The sequence below is a fragment of the Pseudopodoces humilis genome, chromosome 4, assembly GCF_049639895.1.
Source record: "Pseudopodoces humilis isolate 2021_Gansu_Grassland_sample_001 chromosome 4, ASM4963989v1, whole genome shotgun sequence".
NCBI classification, from domain to species: Eukaryota; Metazoa; Chordata; class Aves; order Passeriformes; family Paridae; genus Pseudopodoces; species Pseudopodoces humilis.
The window spans coordinates 62484009-62511843 of record NC_142203.1 but is presented as its reverse complement, the minus strand read 5'-3'; the positions used below and the strand labels follow the sequence as shown (position 1 = coordinate 62511843).

General features: G+C 38.8%; 1 protein-coding gene across 1 annotated transcript in view; it reads right to left on the bottom strand.

Moving 5' to 3' along the window:
• Positions 1–18806, bottom strand: part of HCN1 (hyperpolarization activated cyclic nucleotide gated potassium channel 1) — a 192124-nt gene extending 173318 nt beyond the window's left edge. Inside the window, exon 1 of the mRNA XM_005532409.2 lies at positions 18257–18806. Within this exon, the coding sequence (XP_005532466.2) occupies positions 18257–18630 (374 nt within the window). The 5' untranslated portion in view covers positions 18631–18806. The remainder of the gene's footprint in view (positions 1–18256) is intronic.
• Positions 18807–27835: the final 9029 nt, after the last annotated feature.

The window sequence follows — 27835 nt, the reverse complement described above, 5'->3', positions numbered from 1 at the left end:
TGAAAACATCTGCAAAACACAGATAATTACTGAGATGCGCTGAATGACAGGAGAATGAAGAAGGGAGTGTTTTCTTCAGAGGACCCAATTCTTTTAATGATTGCACAGGTGTCTGTGCCTGAAAACTTTCTGAAAAATCATCACTGCTTTTTTTTTACAACCTTAAAATGAGGATCCCAGCTATCCATTTCCATTCTGCCCATCTGTTTCTCTCTTACCAATACCCACACCTAGACAAAAACAAGCTTTCTCTGGGAAAAAGGCATACAAATTAAATACTAAATTCATTCTATTTTAGCAAGAAATATTGCATTCAACAACATCCATAGAGCAAACTCTGTTTCAATGTTGCCAATCCATACTGGATTGCTTCAGTGATTTTGGGTCAGCAGCATTTTTTTATTATTATTTTAAAATTTGCAGACTTAGAATTTATTGTAATCTATCTCTATGACCACATTAATATAAAGGCATTAAAATTACTAGTGGAGTGCCACTCATGATGGCCTGTTTTGCAAGAGCAAACAGGTCACTTTTACAGTTGTGTTGTTCATCTGCATGGATAAAACTTTCCTCCTCTGAATGTACCTCATCTTGCAAAGCTTTAGGAAGAAAAAACTTTGGGGTTGGTATTTTGTTTTGCTTTTAAAGAAAAAATTGTTTTCCTGAAAATGTCAATTTAATTTTTTCACGCTACTCTATTTCCACCTTGACTACTTAAAGTTTATATTAAGTAAACACAACCAAGGAAATGTTGCAAGGCAGAAATAAAATCTCTTTTGATTGCAAAGTGTACACTATAGTAGAATTCTAAAGTGTATCCTACACATCCAGGGGTGATGCTGAAGGGCAGAAATATAGTTAAATGACACTGTCTCAGGTGAAAATTTCATCAATGTTTGCTATTCTTTTTCAGTTTATTCAGTTGCAGTTTGCTATTCTGCTTCAATTTAAAGCAAATCACAGGCTTAATGAGCCTTCACTGACTTAGCAAGGTAACCTGCTAGAGCAGCAGAAAAGTTTTCTCTACCTGTCTGAGACTGGTCAGTCTGGGATGAGGCAGAGACTGATGTTCTGAAAACTGGGTTTCCCTGGTATAAATACAAGCAGTGCTGGACTTGGAATCGTCCAGCTTAATGGTTTCACTCTGATGGAGACTAAAAGCAATTAAAAAAATAACCTAATAATGAAGTTTTCAGACCACCAGAAATCTTAATTTGATTTCAGAATAATTCTGAAGCCATATATACTTAAGAGATCCAATGTATATCCCTTGCTGGTTTTTTTTAAAATATTGATACAATTTTCTACCTCAAAAAGATATTACTAAAGTTCAGTAATACTGAGTCTTTTTTATATAACCATAGAATGCATCTAAAATTACAAAATTCCACAATTTCAAGAAGATTTAATGATTTTTATATCTTTAAACCCACTTGGCAGTGGCAATCTGCAATTTGTTACTCAGTTGTGATTCTATGCACAAGGCAGATGATTAGATAAATGCATTTCTCAGGGGACCTGATCACAGCCCAGTGAAGCCAATGAACAGCAATTTACTACTTTACAAAGTCTTTGGTTACATAGTTTGGTTAGGTTTAAAGCTTGAGTGCTTTGAATACTAGAAAAGAAAATCACAGTACTGACCATGGAAAGGGACAACAAACCTAATTTACTTAAAATTTTATTTATTTATTTAGTTATTTGATCGTGTGTATGTATGCACGTATGTATGTATGAACATTTTCAGTATATTTCCAACTATTACTTAACCAGTGCATATTTCATCAAAAGATAATTGGTTCTTGCTACGTATTCAGCAGCTTCCATCTGAAGTTTTCATAGTATTTTACATGCATTAACAAATTCAGTCTCAGATTTCTGAGAAATAAAGGTACAGTAAGGAGAAGTAAGGCTGCACTTACTGCATACAGGACGAAAGGACAGAGAGGACAAAGAGAAATTTATATAATGTGGCAATATTACTTAAAAATTAGATGCTTAGTTTTTAGCCAATAATCCCCTAACACAACTGCTTGAATACCACTGATATTTGTAGTTGCTTTTCCTCCACAGAAACTTATTAAACTACAGTAGAAAGAATTCAAGCCTGACTTCCACCTAACCTTGGGCAAGAAAAGTGCACCACTGTCAGTGGAGCTCTGATAATGCTTTTGCTCTCCCTCACTTTTACATAACTCCTCCTTTCTGAGCAATCTGATCTACTGGGTTGCATCCCCACCAGTGGAAGCAGGGCTGGAATAACATGAGCTTCAAGGTCCCTTCCAACCCAGGCCATTCTATGATTCTACGATTCTTCAGCCCCACTCCTTATTGAAAAATCTGGGTAGTGCCCCTGTCCAGATAGCTACCAGATGGAAAGAAGGTGCTGATGAAGAGTCAGGGCTCACAAATACGTTTTCTCATAGCAAGTGGTGATTCTGTCTTTGCTTATCTGATCAAATGGACATATTTCACATCATCTAGACTGCTTCTGCATCAACACATGTCACACCACAAGCACTACAGCTTCCTCCAATCCACCTCCTCATTCAAGCTATTAGACCACTGCTCTTAGGCAACATTTTGCGTAGGGGCTATAACTGATTTGTTTCAGTTTGATATTATCAGCCCTTAAACCAACTGTAAAGTACCACATATTGGTTATCTAAGTGTCAGCAAATTTCTGCACTGGATCACTGTAAAATACGCATTCACATTCTCAAATTAGAAATGACCACTTTAAAGGCATGAAAAAAAGTTTGAAAGAGACAGATCTAAAAATATTTCAGCTGCAAAATAATCTTGTATCTCATGTTGGAACACTTGCATTAATTAAGAATTTTGTAGTGACAGTAATTTTAAGAGTGCCATTTAGAAACATGACATTTAGGATGCCTCCATACTAAAAATTCAGAGGCTTAAATTGGAAGAAGCCTTCTGTAATTCTTCTCAACAAAGAACCAAGTGAAAAGGAAGCTAGCTTCCTAATGCCCCTCCAAAAATTAGAAAAACCAATCAATATCATGTAATATTTTTTTTCCACAGATTTTATTTTAACCAATTCAATCTCTTAATTATCAGTATAATCTTGAAGTTTCTGCTGATAGGGAAAATTCTATTTTCCTTACTTCACAGAAAGAGATTGCGAGGAAGGCGTCATTTAGTAGCTATTGATAGATCTCAAGCATAGTGTTTGGTCAGCACACTGGCCATGACCACCAAATGAGGTGGGACAATTCATGTTTTCAGATTAATACCTCTGATAACAAAAAACAAACAAAGAAAAACCAAAACAAACCAAAACACCCCAAGGCTAGAACCATCAACTTAGATTTGACATAAATACTTCTACTAACAATTTTATTCTGATAATCAGAGATAAAACTGGCTTTGTGTGTAGCTGTAAAATGATACAGTACATTCAGAAGAGCAGCTTCAAAGTAGGACTTGGTGTATCATTTCTTGACAAAGTGCACTGAAGGCAAGAATGGGCACTATTTTCAAACCGAAGGAAAAAAAGAGCCAGTCTTCAAACTTCATGAAGGAAAAAATTAGAGATGTGAAAAAGCATGAAAGAACCATAGATAGATAAGAAACAAGCTGATGTACTCCCACATCATAAATGAAAACAAATATACATGACTGAGTATTTACAGTCATCCTATATATCTACACAGATGTGCAAGACTCCAATGCAAGACCGAGTAATCAACACTGCATATGTATCTCAAGTTTAATTATTATTCCCTTTTAAAACTATTTATAGCTGACTTTTGGCTAAAAAGCCTACGTCTCCTTGAATATAAAAATAAATACTGATATTTTAACCCTTTAAAATCAATGAAAGTACACTTAAGAATCAGCAAGTTCTTTTATTATAATCCATGAATATCATCACACTGTAGTAAATAATTTGCTTAAAATGGTAATAAATCTATGTTATATCCTTTAAAAATATATTAATAACTTGTTCTAAAAATAACATCAGAAAATGATGAATCTGTGTTCAAATCAAATTTAATTAAAATTTTATGAATTTTTACTTATACTTTGATGAAAAAGATTCAAATATATTTCAGACAATTTTTATTTCGTGGCAGATTCATGGCAGAGCAACATGGTAAGTAATTAGGGTCATGTCACATGCATCCTCCTTTCAAAAAACAAGTCAATACCTAGAGCTTTCATCAACACCTGTGAACATCCACTGGATTTCCTCATCTATCTGTAGGCAGGATCTCCCACACCTCAGGGAGTTTGCTTTCCCTGAGCCATACGGTGCCTCCTGAAGTGAGGTATGCTGCTGTTATGTTCTCTCTTCCTGAACAAATATAAACTAGAACAGGAACAAAATCTTGTTCCCAAGGAAGGCAATGACGAGACAGGAGAGGCGTTCTCAGTTCTTTGTTCCACCAAAGCAGAACAACTCTGAGAGGTGATATTGTTATTGGAAGTGTCCATACCAGAAGTACTATGCAAAGTCAGTGCACAGGTTCAAATCCTCTCCAGCAGAGGAAGAAAATTATTCTACAGTTTCAACATCCACGCTGAACTATTTTAATTCCTAAGAAGACAAAGAAGATGTTTAGGTATGCACTCAAATACACTGAAAATGGTTAGATTATGGAATTGTTATTTTAATAATTTTATTAACTGAAATAATAATATCAATTTATCTAAAACATAAACTAATTGAAAATACAGTGTGCACAACACGTAAGAAGTGAAAGGAGTAATCCTTCACAAGCTTGATTATACCTTTCCCCATGTATTTTATTAACACCTTTTTACAGGGGGACGCACCCCACCTTTCTTATTACTCAGCTTGTATTAATATCTCTCTGCTAGCCATTTGCCTTCCATGGTATTTAAGCAGATAGAATGCTAATTTTACAATTTCTTTAAAATTTTCCAGTTTGCATACTGCACATCCCAGTGTTACCATCCTTTTGACAGCATAGCGCTCCGCCCACATTGCCAAAACAAATCAGCGCATTATGCAGCTAGACAGAGCAGTGATCAGATAGACCTGATATTCACTTGCTTAAAACAAAAAAGGAAAACCCAGAAGAGCAAGCCAAGTAAACAAGGAAGAGCATGCTTTATGCTCAGAGATGCTCTAGTTACTGCCCTAAGTAACTGAGACCTTGTCAGCTCTGCCTCTGCTCCCCTCCCCAGCCCTGTAATGCTCCAGAAAGCTCCACGCGAGCTGGGCTGAGCAAAGCCTCGTGTGCTGCTGCTGCTGCTGAGAGCAGCTCAGCCAAGGGGGCAGGTTTGGAACACAAACCAAATTTCTGGGGACGTAACACCCATCTCTGACATTTATAAACATTGGTCAGTGTAATGGTATGCGATTGATGAATGACCCTTTTGCAGTTTAATCCAATATAAGGAAACAAAGGGTGGGTTTTTTTCAATTACATTACTTCAGTTATTCTTAAAAAGGAAACAAATTCCTTGCAAAAAACCCAAACCAGCAAATGTGAGCTTAATAATTGAATGGCTTTGTTATTTGTAGAACAGGAGATAGCCCAAAATATCAAGCACCAGAAGATGCCTTTACATGAATTGATGCTTTTTCTCCTTTGGGCACAGCTTTGCCAGCCATACAGAAGGCAATTTCCATTGCTTGCTTGTGATTAAACATGAGGGTTTATTACATTTTATCACAAGTATATGCAATAATGACACACATGACTGAGATCCTAAAACCAGTATGTAATAAATTTACAAACCATGCGTAGAAAGTATTTATTGAATTACAGCAGACTATTTGCTTGAAATACATTTGTCAAGCATTTTGTTTTAACTTAGTCATATGAGATGGTTATTGAGCCACTGGAAGATACATTTTACCAAGACCTAAATTAATTCAAAATTCTGTTCTATCTCCATTGAGACAGAATCATCTCAAGTGGAGTTGTTATACAAAATACGTACACTAGATAGAAGTTTTTTCCTCCACACTGCCTTTATTCATTTTTGTAAGAGAGCAAGTCACTTTAGGCATCAGAAAAACATGCCAGTTTTCAGACTGAAAAATGAAAGATTGCTAAAGATATTAAGATTTGAAAATTTATTCAAACTTAACTACAGGCTTTGTTATATGCCTCACCTATAAATATTTATCAGAAAAAAATATAAAAGGGAATTATTTAATAATCTGATTCTCCACTTTATATTTTGGTAGAGTGACTTTGACAGGTAACTTTGAAGTCTAAGTCTCTTCATGTAAAAATTCTTTCTCCAATCTTTGCGTGTGCAAACAAAACAGTCTGCATCCCTTAACAATGGGCTGGTCTTGACATCAGACACCCACTGCAGGTTAGGGGTTGCAGAGGGAAGTGTTTGAGCCCAAATAAAGTTGCCTATAATTGTAGCCACTGATAAGCAGCTCTAAAATAAGCACTCAGAGAAACTTTGGTCAGGGACCCATGACCTGAACTATAAACAACCGCAAAAATACCAAGGAAGCTCTTTACTTCCATACTGATAGATGACTCTTGCTTTGACACAGCAAAAAAAAAATGAGCTGCCCTTTCTGTGGTGACTAAAACACCAGATGCCCATCTTTATCTTCCATCCATATTCACTCAAAATGCAGTTGTCTAAATATAATAAATAGGTTTCTGCCTTTCAGCAAATGAAAACATTTTACTTTGAAGATCTCATAAGAGGTTTAAGCCACAAGCCAATATTCCTCAGAAAGACAAAATCTAATTTAGCCAAATATTTATGTTTCATTTTTTGGAGGACAGTGAGTTATGAACTAATCAAATGTGTTTAAAGATGTTTAGTAATTAGAACTGCCAAATAGATATTAATAATTTATTGGTGGAGAACAGAAAGTAATTGAGAGTGAAAAATTATTAACGAAGTTTTTCCACATAATCTTAGAATATATACTGATCTGTAAATTGCAAATCAAAGTATGTAATACAACAAAAATGGAAGCTGAAACATATTTGCATTATTCTGACACACTAGTTCTGGAAAATGCACAGCACCCATGGGCGATGGTTTTTAAAAAATCAAGTTTACCACTTTGGGCTCCTTATGACTGGAATTCTGAAAGATGTTCAGGCATGGAGTCCAGATGCTTACAAGTATCTAGGTCCTGAAATCCAAAGATAGATGGGTTCCTGACTTCCATCTCAGATCTTCATCTAACATCTAACATCCTATAGATTTGCACACTGTGCAGAGCACTGGGTAAAAATGACACTTTCAAAGCCGTTCCAGAAATGGAAAAATTTTTACTGGAAACATGAAACCAAGTTAAATACCATATTCCATTTGCTCATTTTGCCAGTGGCACAAAATCAGCGTGCACATTCAATGCAGACAAACTGCTATTCAGTGACACTTCACGGAATCACGAGTCAGCAGCCCCAGCAGGAACATCTGCCACCATTTTAGGCAGATTCATGGTACCTGCATTCCCAGGCTACAAAGCTAGCTCTCCTTCCCTGAAGGAAGTCTGAACTCTAGTCGTGCTATGAGGAACAAGTGTGGGAGTGGAAGTTCACTGCAGCTCTCCCATCCCTTCCACAGAAAAGATAAATTTGGTCTAGCCTGTGGAGAATGTAAAAGTTGGCTGCAGCTTAGAAATTACAGAAACAACCACAGTCACATCGAGGAGTGCTCATACAGTCCTGGGGAATGAGGGGGATGGTGGCGGAAACTGCTGAATAACACTGCCTGATTGTATAATACTGACAGAGTATTCCTCAGACCTGTTTAATGAGAATCTCCTCTTGCCAGAAGAAAATTAGTGTGCATGTGAACGACAGAGGGCAACACACGGGCAGACTAAAGAAAAATCTAACTTTAGGAAACAAGAATAGAGAACAGTTCAAAGTGAAACAAGAAATCTTAAAAGGCATAGTTAGGACCTTTAAACAGCAATGTAAAACCAGAGACATTTAACTGGATTCAGTCACAATTTATGTTGTACTTAATTCACATCTACCTAATAATACGTATATTAAATAATACAATTATTACATACTGGATTTAATTATTTTCAACACAAAAACCTTGAAATTGTTTTTTGACTTCTTTTTCAATTACAGAGAGATGAACCATCATAATAAATTCATTACTTCAATAAATAAACAGTAAGAACATGTACAAATCCTGCTGAACTTTTCAACACCCAGCAGTATATCACTGGATTTAATATTCTGTTCCAAATATCAAAACCACATTTAATTTAGCAAAAACAATATTTCATATAATACTGACAGAATGCATGCAATTAAAAGTCTGTTTGGTCATGTGGGCACCTCATGCTTAGGTTACTCATCTCTCACTTTTCCCACACATTTAACGTCTTCTGCTTAATAAGCCATTGGATTTCAGACATTTTCAAATCTGACCCTTTTTAAACGCTCTGATAGATTGCCTACCATCTGGCAGTGCTTACTCTTGGTACCACACTCCCTTTGCATTACAAAACTGTGCTTCTGATAATTATATCTTTAATGTGGTAGATGTATGCAAGACTTGAATTCCCATGCTGGCAATATACAAGCTGAAGGGACAATTTCGGCAAAGTGCCTGTTTAACAGAGTATGGTAACAGTATAGGCAACTGCATCACACTGCAGTTCTCAACAGAAAGCTGCTAACCTGTCCAAGTCAAATGGAAAATATACATTAAGGGTTTTTTTTAATTACTACAAGGCATTTTACAAACTGCAAGTGGCTATGAAGAATACCTAAACTAACTTCTCCCTGCTAGTTTGCACATACAGCTCAGTATCTTCTAGCTAACAGACTAAGAATGGAAAACTACACAGAATTAACAAATTTAAAAAAACCAAATACCATTATTTCCATTTATTTAAAGGAATAGAAAGAGATGTAGGAGACAAAAGAGATGAAGACAGAATGAGGGGGAAAGAGAAGTTGGTTCCAAAAAAAATACTCTTTCAGAGACAACATCGATCTGCTGCTAGGAACTTTTCAACGCAAGTTGCCTATAGCATGATTTCACTAATTGAAAATTAGAAAATAAGAAAATAAGAAATTCTATAAATAAATTATGTAACGAAATTCTATAAACAGAAGAAAAAGCAAGATTCAGTACTTAGGCTGTCATCTAGATAAGAATTTCCATGAGCACTGGACACACTGCTCTGAAAAACAGCTCTTAAGAACAATTGGTAAAGGGGGTATATGAGAAAGGTACCTAATTAACGACTGGAATTTGAGGTATATGCTTGATTTATTTTGCTTCCTTTGTTTTGTTTCCAAGTTTCAAACTATCAGACTAATCCCAAGCTGGAAAAGCAATTCTTTTTGTTACCACAGCACTTGTCTGGCACAAAAGACAAGGTGAATCAGAGTTACAGACAAGCTTGGCTCTTGCCTTCACTGAAAAATCAAGTGCTAACAAGCTCATATGCAGCTACCCCAAGGATCCTGCAGCCCTAGATGTGCTTGAGGAACCCAGAAGCTTGCAAGTGTCTACTGCCAGGCAGTAATAAGATGTTTAGGGAGTAGTAGCACCTGCTACAGGTTTCGCAGCAATTTCTCTGCCAGACATAAATAATAAGCCCTCCTGGAATGAACTAGACAGAAATAATTCAAGAGCCTGATGGAAAACCTCTCACTAGCCATGTGAAAGCTTGACTGCATCTCCATGGGTTTGCAGCCATGCTTTTGTTCCATCTCCTGGGTAGAACTGGATAAATCTTACTCTATGTATCTTATGAAAGTCCTGTGTATTTTCCACAGCTTTTCCCTAGAAAAAGATAGACCAATTACTTGTTATTGATATATATCATGATGTATTACTCTAAATTTACTGCAATCTGCATATTTGCATTAAGGCCAGATCATTTCATCCCCACACTGTCTATTGCTGCAGTCATGCCATGAAGAAAGGTGCTTCTTGGAGGATCTGATAAATTACTGTAAAATGCAACGGAAACAGCTAAGGAAACATCAATATTTCCACACCTGAGTCTGCTGACATAAGAGGACAAAAAAACTCTAGGCAACCAGAGTACAACATGTATAGAATTGGAAGTTTTGATTCTATGATGGCACAATTCATTCCTGTGGGGCTCTTTATATACTGGAGGTTTACTGCAAATATAAGATTGGGTGATTTTCAGACAGAATTGGATGAAAAAGATAATCACATAAACCCCTCCCCAGTAGTAAAAACTGGTTTTATGTATATTAGTTATTTTCAAGTCATTTTAAAAACAAACTCACTCAAAAACAAACAAACAAAACAAAAACAGAACCAACGTAATTTTGACTGTCAGCATAAAGTAACCTCTGCTTTTTCAGCTAAAAATAAAATATCTTAATATGACTTTTTAATAAATATGGCATTTTTAGAGATAGAAACTTAATAGCAGTAGAACACTAAATTCCAATACTGTATCAAAATATTTATTAAATGGCATGCTTAATTCAAAATATTTATTAAATGGCATGCTTAATTCAATAATAGATACACATAAACAACACTGAAGATAATCAAATAAAAACAAAATCCTATTCTTAGCTATATAATGTAACTTAACTTTTGGGTACTTCACTGGTGAAAAGGAAAATGGCTTTGGGGTTAGTTTTGGGTTTTTTAAAATATGTAATAGAAACAGTATGCAGCTCTTTTGTAATTAAATGAACATTTTCTGAACATAAGTTTATTCCATGCTTATTCCAGCTGCATAGCACTACAAGGCAATAAGATTATTGAAAAATACCATGCAGCTTGCCCAAATCTGACTATCATCAGATTAAAAGATATTAGCAGAGATTTTATAGAAGCTAAATGACAGTGTCCTTGAGGTAGTACTGACATTGACTCCAGCTGATACAGTTTTTGGTCATTAACATACCTTACTATGTGTCTAGAACAAGCTCTCCAATAATTAGAGCTAAATACACTATGATTTTTAAAATTAAATCATGCCTCTGGGAAAGAATCAGGAATTAGACAGCTAAAGGACTTTCAAGCAATTAACAAGAACTGTACAGTCAGGTTAAAAATTAAGCGTTGCAAAGTAGGTTAAAAGTTTCCTCTCTCAAAAAAATGTATATTGACATAGAAAACAGTTCTCAGGCATGCTGTTGAGTGAAAGCAAAGGTGAGAGTAGATAGTTCTTATTTATTATCAAATTAAGTAAATTTCAATTTCTCGTAATTTACAATCCTCTTTAAAAATAGTTTTTTGCCTTCTTATAGCTTCAAATCGGATCTCTCATAAAAGCTGACAAAGTTTACTTAAATATTACAGTGCCACTGATCTTAGGTAGGCAGAAATGCAGCAGTAAAGACTGATACTTTCTAGGTGATGTCTGAATTCATACATCTCTATTTCTGCTACTTCCAGGCTGAACAATCAGAAACTGAGCCATTCAAATTTTGACTTCATTATATAAACTCCCCGCTAGACACACAAGAAAACCTAAAGCAACTTATCAAATCCCATGCATCTTCCAATTAGCTTCTGTAGTCACTAAACACCCAGTTGAATCACAAATCTAGACCTTTATGTATTACTTGATGCTTTTACACAGTTTTCCAATCCACAGTTCCCTTCATATACCCAAGTCTAAGAAAGCTAAGATGAACAAAAAACTTTTACTGACTCAATTACAAGCATCACTTATTTTGATGTGCTAAATAAATGAAGTCACAGAACACATTTAAAAATGTGTAGACATGCTAAAACAACCAATTGGAATACCAGAATCAGTACATTTTCACCACAGGTCCAGGCATGATGATGATCTTACGAGACCTAATTTTTCGTAGGTGTATACAGAGATACAGATACTTCATATTTCTCAAGCACTTATTTCTCACTGCAGTAAAAACAAAAAGATCAGAAAACTGCAGAGGAAGTCCCATGACATTGACTGTCCTGGGTTAAATTTTAAAGACTCATATATAATGTCCCCAAAATATTATCTTTGACTTGTATGTTACAGAATTACTCACAGGAATTCTGTAACATTTGGTGTTTATTTTATTTTGTTGTGGTTTCTTTCTAAACTTACCTCAAAATCATGATGAACATACTTGCCTTTACACTGATTGTGTAGAAAGTGAATATTGTAAAAGTAAGCATCTTGCAGAAAAAAATGTACTTTTGTACTTGTTCGTAGGTGCTCCTAGAGATCTTCAACATCTCCCAAGTTACATAAGTAACTCAGAGAACTGAGGAATTATTTGAGTTATGCTTGTTCAGCTCTTTCTCTCCCCTAAACTTTATTCAGTGTTCAAGTAAGAAACATGACAAGAGTACGAAAGAAAATGCAGTGAATAGACTGTTATTCCAGAACTAGAATGAATGAAAACTGGCAATTGTTCAACATATAAGCGAGCTCAAACTATGCATTAGTATTCTACATATCCAGAGACAGAAGGATGTCTTATTAATAAAATGAATCACTTTTCTTGAAAAACAAGGGCATACAGCTTCCCACATGCCCTAGAGGTCTGGAAGGCAAGTGGCTGCTGCACCAGCCCTGGCTGGACTCCACTGCCTTGCTTTAGTAGCTCCTGAAGAAAATCTCAAAGCAGACAAGAGTACACGGCCCTCGTGAGTCCAAAAGCACAAAATGCACCTCTCTATCCCTATTTTCTCTCACGCATCCCTGCTTACAAGTGGTACAAAGGGAAAAGTCAGTAGTTAGCTTTAGTCAACTAGATTTCATAACAAATGAATCTGTGATAACCCATGATGAGGCACTATTCAATATGAAAAATAAGAGGGACTGGAGATAAAAAACAACCTAACGCATTTCTGTATTTCACATCGGAACATTTCCAGTAGAATATTTTGTTGCTTATTTTTGGTCCTGCCTCCTAAACATCTGATTCAGATATTTGTTGGTGCAATTCCACTCCATTACTTTGATATAATTTCCTTCCTCTTTGTAACATCCGTTTATGCATTTGAGGACCATTATTGTATTTCTCTTCAGGCTGCCTTTATGAGAGTTGCATTTTACCTGGGGAACTATTATGAAGCTTAATACATAATGGTTCTTCATGTTTAGCCAAATGTAAGGGCTGAACATCTAGCAATAGGACTAATTTATCTGTTCAATTTTTTTCTTTAGTAGAGCTAAAAGTTATAGTCACAACAGTAGTATTTGAAAATGATATATGAAAGATAGCCCCAGCTGAATCTGTGCTCCATTCATAAAAACATTTTTTTTTAAATTGTTTGCATAAGGAATGTACAGTATATAGTACAATTACAATTCTATGATTAGATTTTTTTTTAGTGAATTCAGAAATGTCAATTCTGCAATAGAATCTCATGACAAATCCGGAGCAACAAGAAATTACTACCTTGAGAATACAAAACTTGGCCATTTCATATTCCTACACTACCAGTGACATAATGTATCCATTAAAACCCATGCAAATTTATATCTGAACTATTTAATACAGACCAATATAGACATGATTTATTTAATGTATTTAATACATTATGTATTAAATAATATGTATATAATTTTGAATACATATACCTCTATCAATTACATTTAAGTCTAGTACAATATATTTTGTCTTCACTGCATATAGCATCACCTTCCAACTCTACTGCTCTATATAAACCTAAGTATGTAACAGCTCACAAAAACATAAATCTCATTAGTGTCAAGAGAGACATTAAAAACATGTGACAAAAGAGAAGCACAAGATGCTTACCCTAAGCTTCTTAAGACACAACTTAAGATAGGTATAACATGGACTCTTAAGACTGGTCCCAAAAAGCAAGTTTTAAACCAAAGCATACATGAATTTTGGAAAGTTGATTGTGAGCTGCACATATAACATGCACAGTCTATGATGTTAAGGCAACTGCTGGTGGTCAAAGACAGGTCCAAAAGATAGATGAAAATTAAAAAGAATATCGATTCATAATGAAAATGTAAGTTCAAATCTTAAAAAAAAAAAAAGTATAATTAAAAAAAAACATGAGGCACACTAAACCATGGCAATTGTGACTTACAGTTTGGCACACACGTGAAAATTGAAGCTGTACATGTGTATGACAACATGGATGAGTTGCATAAAACTGCATAATATAACAGAATGTTTTTTAACAGCAACAGAAGCAAATTCTTCTATAACTACCCAGACAGACACATGCAAATATTGTGTCTTTCACCTTGATTAAAACCCGCTGAAACCTGGCATGAAATTACTTACAAGGTATTAGCAACAAGACCTTCAATGGTTTACAGAGATTTTTATCATAAACTTCAAACATTCACATGATGCCTTAAATGTGCATACAAAAAGGTTTTGAAACTGGAGCAGCACACAAGCTAAAATAAAATCTGGCAAACATTTACTATTCACTACATTCTAAAATTTTCTGTTCAAGTTTTAGAAATTATTCTGCTTTTACTTTACTGTTATCATTAAAATAAGGCCTTGAGTTTCTTGGATAAATGAGAAGTTACCCAGAGAGATAAAATGTCAAATTTTTGTTTTTCCCTAGTGTTTCCTATTAGTTTCTACTTTGTATTATTTACACAGGGAAAAACACCCTCAACTCTGTCTGCACTGCACCTCTTTACCTGCTACTCCGACAATGCCACATCACAGTCTTACTTCATCTTGAAGTCAGTCAAAATTTTTGTCCCCACTTTCAGACAAAGGCTGTTCCCAAACATCAAGCTGACTGTAACCATCAGAGTGTGAAGGCTACATTTACACATACATGTATTATTTCCACTCAGTCTGTCTCATACATTGCTATTTCTGGTCAAAAGATGCCACTCTGGTAGAAATTCTGTTTTCTTTATAGATTGCTGACTACAGATGCCCTAGCCAATGTAGTACTAAACCCAAGATTTCCTTGACAGCGTGAGTTTCTTTGTGGGGAGGGAAGGAGGGGGGGAGGGAGGGAGGGAGGGAGATGCTACAGGGTTGGATGAGCAGCCCAGGCACATGCAAGCCAGCCCTCTGAACATTAAAGAAACTCCTGACATGCCAAAGGACACAGAGCAATTAATCATCTAAAAATCAGTCACGTGCATTTCCATCAAAAACACAAGGCCATAACATATAAAGTCATCCAAAGGCCCATGTCCACCATGAATCTCCTATTAAATAAATGAAATGTGTGTGGCAGCACCAGAACCATATGCAGTTGCTCCCATCTCCTGTCAGCTTTCTCCTGCTCTTATCCAGGGGCTGCAAGACCACAGGGCTGGACCAGTGATGCTCTCCAGAAGGCTCATTCTTCCACATATGAGAATGGACAGCTGGAGGCACTCAGTATCTCACAGAATACACACAGGACTCCAGCAAACTCTGACTGATAAATTCACTTTTGTGACTCATGCAATTACACAGAATTGTTGTCCAGCTTTAGAGATACAGTAATCCTAGCTGCAAAGTGATAGAGAAGCCTTGTGCTGGGTTTGATGTACATTAGGTGCTCAGTTTATGTAACAGCTTCCAAATTACACATTAACCTCAGAAGACTGGGAAAAGACAACCAGGATCAAAATGGTCCCCTTGTGGAAAAATTATGTAATACTTATTGAATTTAATCCTCCAAGGGTGTATCTGCCTGACAAAGAGACAACCCTTCCCTGAAACACATGCAGAATGGAGAGCCATAAAAACGAAAGACAAGCCCCACAAGGCTGCAAGTAACCAATTTACATAGCACCGAGTTCAGAGACACAGCTTCCATGCTCTGTTCACACCAAAACAAGGGGCAGGAGGGCAGCAGGATGCTGCCCACTCCTCCAAACGTCACAACAAAACACCGTTTGGTGTAGATGAGTATACTGTTTCACAAAAAACCATGAGAATGAAATCCAGAGATAAAACCAAGTATGTCAAACTATCCCAGGAAACGCATACAAGCATGCAGAACTAGGAAAAAAATAAAAGAGTCCAGAGAAGCCTATACCAGAATTTTCCCACGTTTTACATGGTTAACCCAGTATTTTCCTAAGTGTGTCTACATTTAAAGTTTACTGACATGTCTGTTTTCATATATGCCACAAATACCTTAATAAGAGCTGCATTTACAAATGCATTATATATCTTCTCATTAGGATACCATAAAATACTCAGCTTTAAACCTTTTTCTTCTTATTTTGGTAGAAAATTTAGTTCTTTCCCCTGATGGTATCAACACTGACACAGGTATTCCCATGCCGCTGTGTCAGTGTTGCTACAAATAACATAAAAAAAAGCATTGCTACAAATAACATAAAAAAAAAAAAATCCAGGCAAATCCATCCTCACAAATGAATTCATTCTGGTATAGAGACACTGTTTGATGGCCCTTGAAAGTGCTGCTGTAATTCCCATTAAAATTAAAATAAGGTGAATATACTGTATAGTTCAACTTCTTCACACATTTTGCACTGCCACCCAGAAAGAGTTGTAGCACTAGACAGATGCAATTGTTTTGGGAAAAACAACACGCACATCTTCTATTTCTCTCTGAAAGAGACCTACTGGCTAAAATATTGGGTCTGGAGCTGGCCACACCATCCCAATACTAATGAAAGACTAAGAAATTTATTTAAAAATTAAATACTAAACTTTAAAAAGCACCAGAAATACCAGTTAATTTAAGAATATGCAAACAGACCTGGAAAAACTGCAATGTTGTTTACTCCTATTGAAAAAAAAAAGGGAAACATTCTACAATCTCTAAACCTTCCCACTCAAAGAATCAGGACAGAATTAGAAGATATTTCTGTAATGAAACAAAATGAACATGTTTATCACCTATTTCACAGAACAGCTTAAAAAGTTACATGCCATGAAAGTTACATACAAATATAACAAGTAAGTTCCTACTGCCCAAAACAATGTTTGGGTGTACACCTCAGAAACCAAGCTTACAACAGAACAAGGAAAATTATTCCCAAGAATAACCTCATTCATTTCAACAGAATCCTTAAATGAATTAAGTTACTCATGCACACACACACAAGGAAGAGGATATCAAAGCCCCCAATTCCCTATGCATGTTACTACAGCACTAGATGTGACCTGCTACGTCCCCCTCTTGCTGGTAGAAAGGGAGTGTGTAGGTGCTTGGTTCGCTCTCTCCCTTTAATGCACCTGCTAATGCAGCTGAGCTGACATGCAAGGGTTGAAAAGATACTCTAGGAAAAGAACGAGTGCAGTTTATTGAGTTCAGGAAACCAGGAAAACAGGCAGGGACTTGAAGCACGATTTCTAACTGAGTGCTGCCGTGCTCCTCCACTCCTGTAGCTGTACTGCTCTCAGGCTCAGCTGCAAGCTGTTATCACGGCTCTTTGTGAAACACCTCACTCCAAGCAGTCCCGCAGAAACTTGGACTTTCAAAGTATTTCCTCCTGTTGTCACTGAAAGAATGTTCTGTTTAACCCAGTTTTTTCTTAGAAGATCCATGTAACTATTGAACATCCTGGATTTTCTTTTTTTTAAACACAGTCTCCGTGCACCGGATGATATTATGCCAATAATTCACTTATCATATAGATGCAGTTTGTTCAATTCAAGCTGTTGATTAAATATGCTTAACGACATTGATAGTTCCTCAGAAAATATCATCGAGAGTGTTACATTTGTAAAGGCATACAGCCAGCTGGCACAGAGTATGGAATGAAATAATCTTACACTTTAAATGTAATTTTAAAGGGAGCTGTAACTTCTTGCGCACTTACTTGCTTTCTGTGTGAATATTCCAATCCTGCATCCATGCAGCTTACTGTGAAAGCAGTGCTGATTTGGCATTACATTTACCTGTCTCCCTATGAAAACACAGTTTTCCACACATCACCTGGATAAACTTATTTTACTGTAACTCTGACAGAGACGCACTTCCTTCTCGCAGCGCCTGAAACAAGTGTTTACACCGGGTGCTCGGGGAAAGGCAGGCGTGTGCAGACACCGGGATTTTACTGATGCTGATGCAGCTGTGTAACCCCCCTGGAGAGCTCTCATCCCCCCCCGGGTCAGAGCCGTGCCCGACGGCCCTGCGGCCACACAGACCGGGACGGCGGGATGGAGAGGCACAGAGCTCAGCATCCTGCCCCGGGGGCTGCGGGCGGCGCCCCGGCCGGCGCGGGGCCTGGGGGGCCGTCCCCGGCGCAGCACGCTGGGGGGCGGCGGGCCGAGCCCCGGCAGCGCCGGCCCCGGCCCCGCCGCCCGCTCCGGCGCCCGCCGAAGTTTGCGCCGGGCGAGGTGCGAGGCGCCGGGACCACCCCTCTCCCGCCCGCCGTGAGCCCCGCGCTAACCTGAAGTCGCTGTAGGGGTGGATGATCCAGAACCCCGCAGTTTTAACCCTTTCCTGCTCCTTCTCCACCGCCTTCTGGCTGCCGAACATGCGGAGGGAGAATTTGTTGACCCCCGGCTGCAGCATGGAGGTGAACTGCCGCTGCATGAAGCCGTACTGCCGCCGGGGTCCCTCGGCATCCTCGAAGCCCACCACGGGCTCCTCGGCCCCGCCGCCGTCCACTTTGAAGCACACGGAGTTGCCATGCTCCTTTACGCCGCCGCTGCCTGGGCTGCTCTGGGCTTTCTCCGCCGAGGCCGCCGGCTTGGCTGGGAAGGAGTTAGCGCTGCCATCGTCCCGGCTGCCGGCGGAGGAGCTGCGCTCCCCAGCCTCCATGCTGCGGGGCGGGCGCACCCCAGCCGCGGGAGAGCGCGGGGAAGCCCCGCCGCCGCCGGTGCCCTTCAGCGGCGCGGCTCGGCTGTGCCGCCCTGGGCTGGGATGGGCAAGGCTGGGCTGGGCTGGGCAGGGCTGGGCTGGGCTGGGCTGAGCTGAGCTCCGCGCCGCCGCGCCGCCCGGCATCACCAGCGCCGCCGGCTCGGAGCGCGCTCCGCGCAGGGCGGGCTCCGCCGCCCCTCGCCCGCCCCCTGCCGGCCGGCCCGCCGCCCTGACATTGAGCGGCGAGTCCTTGAGGGGCCCGGGCCCGGGCGGGCAGCCGGAGGGACGGACAGGGGCCCCGAGCGCCGGGCCCGCGCCTCCACAGGAGCACAGGAACGCACGTGGGTGGATGTTTCACCCTGGGCAAAGCAAGGGGCAAGGCGTGGGGTGGTAGCGTGCCTGTACAGCCCGAGCGAGAAACAGTGTCTGGGAGTGATGCAGTGGGGCGTTTCCACGGGCTCGCCGGTCCCCTGGAAAGCCTCTGTTGCTCCTTGTGGAGCAGGCAGACTGGGAGAGAGCAAGAAGCGGGGATCTGTCTGGCCAAGGGGTCGAGGGGCGGCACTGGAAGTCGCGGAGGCGTTTTGGGTTTGTCCTGCTCAGAGTGCAGTGTGTGTCCGGCACGGGGACATCGGCGGAGTGTGAGTGAGCGGGGAAGGCCGGCTGTTGAGTGGCATTTATTTTCACAGACGAAACACATCAGCCCGGTTAGACACTCCTGCCAGGCGGCTCTTCCTTGTCCCTTAGCCTGGAGCGGACCGAACACGGGGCCGAGTCCATCAGCGCAGGGCACGGAACATGAGAGATGCTGCGAGCGCGGCTGGACCACCCAGGGATGCCGTCCCCATCGGGAGGGCGGTGCTGCCGCGGGCACCTGCCTTTTCTCCCTGAAAGGGGTAAAATGGCAGGTGCTCCCGAGTGCGTAGACAACCTTTTCACGTATGCCAGGAGGTGATTTGGCCTTTGTTTGCATGTCAGTAGGAAACTCGAGTCCACATTAAGTTTGCTCCACTTGACATTTAAGTACATAAATTATAATTTAGAAGCTTCTAAAACGTCGAAAAAGCTGTCGGACAGGAAGGAGACTGAGCATTTCTAGCTCCTGGTACTCCGAGAAGTCAAAGGAAATAGGGTATATATTGCCTTCAGTATCTCTACGCACATTGTCCGAGTGATTGCAGGTTGTAATTGGGAAGCTGTGGGGTGAGGTGGGAGATGAAAGAGCAAACGATAAGAAGCTGTTTACAAACCAGCTTGAGCAAGGAGGAGGGCCTTGGTCCCTGCTCTGAAAAAGGAAAGATGCTGATACTTGCCCCAAAAGCTGTGAGGTTTTTTGGGTTACAGAATGATGGGGAATCAGTATCTGCAGATATTATTACAGGAGCTCTAGCATTATGTCTGCCTGCAAAAACATGTATTACAGCATGTACATGTGGGTCCTGGCCTGCCATTTAGAATAGGTTTGACATAGGTTTGTTTTTCTCTCATTCTTGACACAATTTTCATTTTGCACATTAAAAGTAGAGTAGGAAAGAATTAGTAAAGACTCACAAGCTTGGCTCTGGTATTTTTCATGGCACTTCCATGGCATTTTTTGCTTAATTTTAACATGTTTTGTCCTTTACACAATAGATGCTTAAATCTGGGAGAGAAACAGATGTGCAAATCTGCACACCACCATTTTTATAGTGTGGGTCTGGTGCATTGGGGGCTGTATTTCAAAGTGGGATTTGAGGGCTATCCTCAGCAATTGCAGTGCTAACAGAATGCTTATGCCTAGTGCACTCCACACACCAGGTTCTGTTGATGTCAATGTCTGTAGTGTGGAAGATGTTACCATTGTGCCAGTGTGGAAGAAGATGGCAAGTACAAATGCACCAGGATGGATTGCTGAAGGCTGGGCAGTGACCAGCATAGGAAGGAATATGCTCCTAGAGTGATTGGTTGAGGACTGACACACATAAACCTTCCCCATCTGGAGCAGTACATTTCTGTAGGATTTTATTCTAAAACAGTGAAGAGTGTGTGCACAGCTGCTAATGGCTCATGCGCAGCTGCTGATAGACAAAAACCTCTTAGTGTTTTATCCCCAAATGATGGCTGCCTCCTTCCCTCATCCTATATCTGTCACCAAACAATAATTAAAAAGTAAGAAATTATTACAGTTTTTTAGCTTTCTGAAAGAATGTACTCACATCATATTTGACAGAAACAAAGGGAAGGGGTGAAAAGTCTAACACAATGCTGTTCCACACACACAGACAGAGTACCATGGTTGCAACCTTGGAATTTTTGCTGTTTCTCCACAATATATTCCACAGGACTTTTGCATTCAGTCCTTGACCTGAATGGTCTCTCCCAGCATAACCTAGGAGAGTAACAAGTAATCATGTAGAGAACAAAAACAGACTTGTAGTGGAGTAAATCAGAACAGTGAAATGGAGACATTTGCAGCTGCAGTAAGCAGATTCTGATGTACATTTTTTTTAATTGGATAAGCAATGAGCACTGGATTAATGGTGATCATGCTTCATTTATGGATGAGGAAAATTGTGCACAGCAAGAACATACAATTCCTTCTTTGACAAAATTTGCTTTCACTTGTATTTAATGTCTCATTTGCCATATTTATTCTTACTTAGCATGGACTGCAGACCTACCAAAATGACCAACACTGCCTACCTTCCCCTCTTTCTACAAGAGAAGAATCTGGAAATGTTATATTTCCCCTGGTGGCATTATATAGATATGACAGGAGTTTGTTACATCAAAATGCCTTATAACTTAAGAGAAGTTCACTTAAGAGAAGTTCTTTGTAGAAGAAAATAATCGCATTACTTGTAACATATGATTTTATGCATGCTTTTCAAACACAGCATGTGTATAAACCACACAGATATATATATCCTAGTAAAACTGACATTTTTATATTTTCTGCTCCCCATGATCAAGTATTAGATTTTTGTTTGGTTTTTTTTTTTTCTGTATAGAAGAAATGTACACTTATTTGTAAACTTCTGAATGATATTTTTCCTAAGTATTTGTATGGCCTAACTGACCTTAACAACTCAGCATCTTGCAATTTTTAATAGCAATCCTGAGATGTTAGGATGAGGAAGCATTTTCATAATCTGTAGTTTTGCTTTGGGAGAATGGATTCTTCCAAATAACTTAATGTTGTTTTCAGCCAGGAAACTGAACTTTCCTGAGGCCCACCATGATACCTTAGATGAGAGAATTTTGATTCGCATAGAAGAAATAATAGAGCATGGTGTGTGTGAATATTCCTGAAGATTGCACCATGGCTGAAAATCATTGAAAGGTTATGGACTTGCTTTAGCTGAAGGTATAGCTTTTTTCGTCAAGTTTTATTTTGATTTTGTGGCCATGTTAGCAGAAACACACAGAAAAATTAAATTTATACATGAAATTTCCAAGAAATCAGTACTAGCAGAACAAAAGGGGAAAAATATTTATTTTGCATCTCTTTCCTACATCCTAGATTAATTAATCACTACTAAAAATTTAGTAGGACATTTTAGTTGTCTGTGTGAAATTACTTTTATTACTTTCTCTATTTCATCAAAGTACTGTGACATCATTAGTTTCAGTGCCTTGTATGACTCTATAATACTAATATATACTAAGATTAATATAAAGAAAATTCTCCTTCTGCCAAGCATAGTAAATTCTTGTACCTGTAGTAAATACATTTCTCCTTCCCTTTATTTTTTTTATTTTGATATAACTTGAACATATGCAGAACAGTTCAGATGTAGAAATAAAAAATAAAAAAAAAACCAGCAGCCTGTTTATAGAGGCATATATATTTGTTCAGTGAAGAAACTGGGGCACAGACAAGCAACAAGACTTCTATGAGATGACCCAGTAAGATGCACCTGACTGCAGAACAAAGCTGTTGTCTCTCAAGTTAACGTTTCATGCCCTGTGAGATATTTTTAAGATTATTTCTCAACAGAAGGTCACCATCAAGTCAAATGGCAAACCAGGGTTAGCAAGGAAGGAAAACAATAGTTATATTTACAATTATATAACTATGTCTGCCAATTTAATTGAGGATTGATCCAGATCCATAATATGTGCTGTTTAGCTTTTGTCTCTTTGCTTGAAATTTGCAATAAAATTATTTTTATTTGATCCTACCCTACTTACGTTACTTTCCATGCATACTTACACATACACATACTTACTAGCAAATAAATGTTTTCCAATAGATTTTATATTAATATTGGCTAGTGTTTATGAAGCAGGGAGAATCTTACTTTTGCAACTATTAGCATCCTTTGATGAAAACATATTACAAAGCATTTGGAACTTCAAGTATGAATGTTACATGGCAGCTGTCCATATAATTATTTGACTGATGTTTTTGAATTTTTATTTTTTTATTTTTTTTTCTCTGTGGTACACTTTGAACATTCCCAGTGAGTACTGATAAATATGTAAATATGATCTCAGTGGTTTCTGTTCTGGCCTGATGCTGAGTGCTGGAAGTCCTACTGCAGCATCTCAGAGCAGTTCTTCAGAACTGGTACAGTTCTGGAACAGGCAGGTAAAATTAAATCACAGAATATTCCTACTGGTTTTTACCAGCTCTCTGAAGTGTCTTTTATTTATGCAAATCACTTTCTAAATTTAATGGAATATTTGTGTGCTTTGAGTGCCTATCTTTTTTGAAGAAAAATATTTTAATGACACTATTGTCTGTTTAATAACCTGCCAGATCTTTATTCAACCCTTATGGAGATAGCATCACCACAAAAGAAAAGGAAAAAAATTTAAAACAAATTCTAATTTTATTTTTTTAGTGGTATGTGTATTATTGTTTATTATTTTTGCTAATACTTGCATTGTTGGGTACCTGAAGTGCTGTAGTAATTATTAAGAAGTTGCTTTCTCTGACCAATGTTCAGCTGACTGACTAAATGACTATGATAAGGCACTTCAAATTTCTGCTATGTTAAATATATTTATTTTCTTTTTGTTTAAATGCAAATGTATCCCAAATAAATTTTGTTTAAAATTATTTTCTTAAAAATAACTATCTTATGACTGTATTGGTTTGAAGAACTGTGATTTGACACTACAAAGATATAGACATTTCTGAATAATTTTTATATAAAATATGATACTTGTTTCATACAATGCCTAATAATGTGAGCATTTCTAAAATTAGTGCATACAGGTTACTATTCAGAGTTACTATTCATGTTACTATTCAGAGTGCTATATACTGTCCTAGGCTCACTCATTTGCAGGCTTGTATCCCTTCTCTGTAATACAAGAAAAATACAGTTTCTGTAAAAATGGAAATACCATTAATTGGTCTGGAGTGTAAATTGACATTAACAATAGTTTTTTTTCTCCTGTTGCACACAATGTTCCTACATAATTGCATAATCAATCCACAAAAACAAGTCCTTGTAATTTAAAAATCCCTCCCTTCTGGAACTTCCAGATAAGTTCCAAATAAAGAAGCGTTTTTTAAAACTTGTACATTTCAATATTGTGTGAGTATCAGCATTAAACAGAATGACCTAATTGCAACCTACCAGTACTTAAAGAGAGCCAACAAGAAAGACAGAAAGGGAGTTTTTACAGGAGCGTGAAGTGGCAGGATGAGGGGAAATGGCTTCAAACTGTAAGAAAGTGGGTTTAAATTAGATATTAGGAAGAAATTCTTTATTTTGAAACTGGTGAGGCACTGGAACATATTGTCCAGAGAAACTGTGGATGCCCCATCCCTGGGAATTGCTCAAGGTCAGGTTGGATGGGGCTCCCATCCAACAACCTGATCCAATGAAAGGTGTCCCTGCCCATGGCAGGGGGATTGGAAACAGCTGATCTTTAAGGTCCCTTTCAACCCAAATCATTGTATGATTCTGTGACAGATCCTACACTACCTTTTAAACTATTATCTTTCCTGATTTTTCAGAGCTCAACTATCTTTTTTATCTTTTCATCCTAACTTTGCTCACGTCATCAGTACTGGAAGGATGCTGTTAGAAATAGCTGAAAAGTATTGACTTGTTGACTTAGTTCACTAGTTAAAGTTTGAATAGTTGTCAGATTTAATCCTGCAAGCTGCTCTCCTGTGTTCCTTGACTTAGTTTAAGTACTTAAGATCCCTCTTCACAATCATATTTTAATAAATATAGATACTAGCAACAAGAAATATGCCTGAGTTATGTCTTCTATTCAGTTCCTTATACAGAGCCATGTCTTGCAGGACTAATACCTGTCTGATATAATATTCATTAAGTTGAATATACTGCTTCAGTGTTCTAGTTGTTTCTAAATTATAGGTAAATCTTCAAATTATTACCAAGGAATTTCACTTATTAAACCAGTGATGAGGAAGAAAAACTGAAACTGAAGACTTATGAAACAATTTTAAACTGTTTTTTACAACTTTCCTGAATAGTTTTTTAAAATTATAAATATGGAAAAGTGTTTGTATTTTAATAAGTACTTTTGGAAGAGCAGTGTGAAGGTGTAACTCCTTTCAATATTGATCTAAACATTTGGTTTTACCACTAAATAAAAAGAGGTCCAGAGATTGTACAATCAGTAATCCAGAGCTTTTGTCACTGTCTTTAAGGTACCTACAAGTGTTCTGATTGTTCAGAGGTACTTTTTATTACTTCTAACTAGCTGTGGTGGCAGTAGGCACATTTCAATTACAAGCATGTATAATGAGAAGAACACACAGCACTATTCCCTGTTGATTGCACTGCCTCAGAAATGATGTCTAGATGGTGACATTGAACACACGACTCTGGAAGGATTGTCCCAGTTTTTGCTGTCAGACTTTCATTCTTCAGTTCACATGGGCAGCTTTCTTGCAGCTAAAGAAATCTCTGTTTTAGGGGAGGTGAATAAGCTATCACAGCTGGCAGAGGCAAACAGTACAACATGCACAACTGAACAAAAGTAACATCCTGAATTGCCATAAGTAATTGGAGGCAAGAGCTGCTACAGAAGACAAGATACTAGCTGTTTAAGTTTGAAAGCAGGTTCCCATAGTCTGACTTCTTCTACTTGGAATGTAGATTGATTTGTGATTATAAAGAAGTTCCACTACTCAGATGATTTTTCCCCCTTCCAGTTGTGATACAAATACATGACAAAATGGTAACTGCTATAATGGACACATTCCTTTTATAGGCTTAGTGTCCTTTTATTGAAGAGAAATATATAAAATATGCTGAGAGATGGCTGTGTGGCTGGTACATGTAGTGGAGAGGGACATGGATAGTCTTTGTAGTGCTCTGTAAATGAATTTTCAGATGTCTGTTCCATGCCTATGGCAGCCTTGCAAGCTGTAAGGGACCTTGTATGTCTGGCAAGTCCATGTCTTCTGAAAAAGTAAGACTGACTGAAAAAACCCAGCTCTCAGTGACTGAAGTTATTCACTCCCAAGGGTTATCACAGTGAAAGCATTAGGAACATGAAGTATAAGGCCTTAACCAGTAACATCCAAGCCATCTCAGATATTTTTAAAATCCATGTATCACTGGGATACTTATCCATGCTTTCATGAGAGAGAGGCTTTCTAGGGCATCATACAGTTTGCCAGAACTGTGGCTTCTGAAAGTCACAATAAGCAGTTTTAAAATGCTTTAAAATACGCTATTCCATGATTTATAATCTTTGTATGTTGTGCATTGTGAGATGTGGTTAGTATAGACATGAGTTATGCATACGCAACGTTTCAAAAATTGCCTATGATAAAAGTACACGTGAGAAAATAAGAAAATCTTAAAAACATGTAAATTCACTACTAGGAATTTGTCAGTGAGGATCTGTTGGGGAGTGATGGAGTCATGTTCTCTGGACTTTTTCTCTGTATTTTGAAAATTGTGGCACACATCCTGCTAAGAAAAACCACAGGACAGTGGGAAGCATCAGGCCTCCCTTATTTTAAAATTCATGATTGACAGTCATTTGTTTTGTAGTCATGCATATTCTTTACTAGTATTTCCCGTAAAATATCTTTTCCTTTCTTTGCCTGTCAGTTATGTTCATTTGTAATTCTAAAAGGGCTAGTCCATCATGAAATCTCTTCACCTAACAGAGGGGAGGGAACTCTCACATGGACTTGGAATCATAGAATCATCTAGGCTGGAAAAGGCCTGTGAGATCATTGACTCCAATTGACAGAGGCAAGTCCCACTAGGGACATGTTCCCAAGTGCTATGTCTACACATCTGTTAAATACCCCCAGAGATGTTGGCTCTAACACTTCCATAGGCAGTCTGTTTCCGTGCATAAACACTTTCTGTGTAGAAATATTTCCTAATGTCCAATCTAAGCTTCCCCACATAACAACTTTAGACTATGTCCTCTCATCCTGCCATAGGCTACCTGGGAGAAGAGAGCAACCTCCACCTGGTCACAATCTCCTTCCAGGCATGTGTAGAGAGTGGTAAGGTCTCCATTTGAGTCCATTTGAGTCTTCATTTCTCCAGGATATCCACCTCCAGCTCCCTCAGCTGCTCCTCACAGCACTTGTGCTCCAGACCCTGCCCCAGCTCCCCTGCCCTTCTCTGGACTCACTCCAGCCCCTCAGTGTCTTTCCTGCAGTCAGGGCCCAGAACTGGACACAGCACTCCAGGTGTGGCCTCACCAGTGCCCAGGACAGGGGGACAATCCCTGCCCTGCTCCTGCTGGCCACACTATTGCTGAGCCAGGCCAGGATGCCATTGGCCTTCTTGGCCACCTGGGCACAGCCTGGCTCATGTTCAGCTGCTGGCACCAGCACCCCCAGGTCCTTTCCAGCCACTCTGTCCCAGCCTGTGGCACTGCCTGGGGTTGGTGTGACCCAAGGGCAGGACCCAGCACTGGGCCTTGTTGAACCTCACACCATTGGCCTCAGCCCATTGATCCAGCCTGTCCTGATCCCTCTGCAGAGCCTTCATCCCTCCTGCAGATCAACACTCCCACCTAAATCAGTGTTATCTTTAGAACTGATGTAGACAAAGAGGACAGGCATTTTGCTAATGGACTTAATAAATATTTCCTGGCAGCAGAACTAGTGGGTTCCATTCCTGACTCTGGACTTTTTAACTAAAAGATTTTGCATGTGCATTTGGAAGAAAGACCCAAGCTTCTTTCTTGCCAAAGAGCACTTCAGCAAGTGTGATTT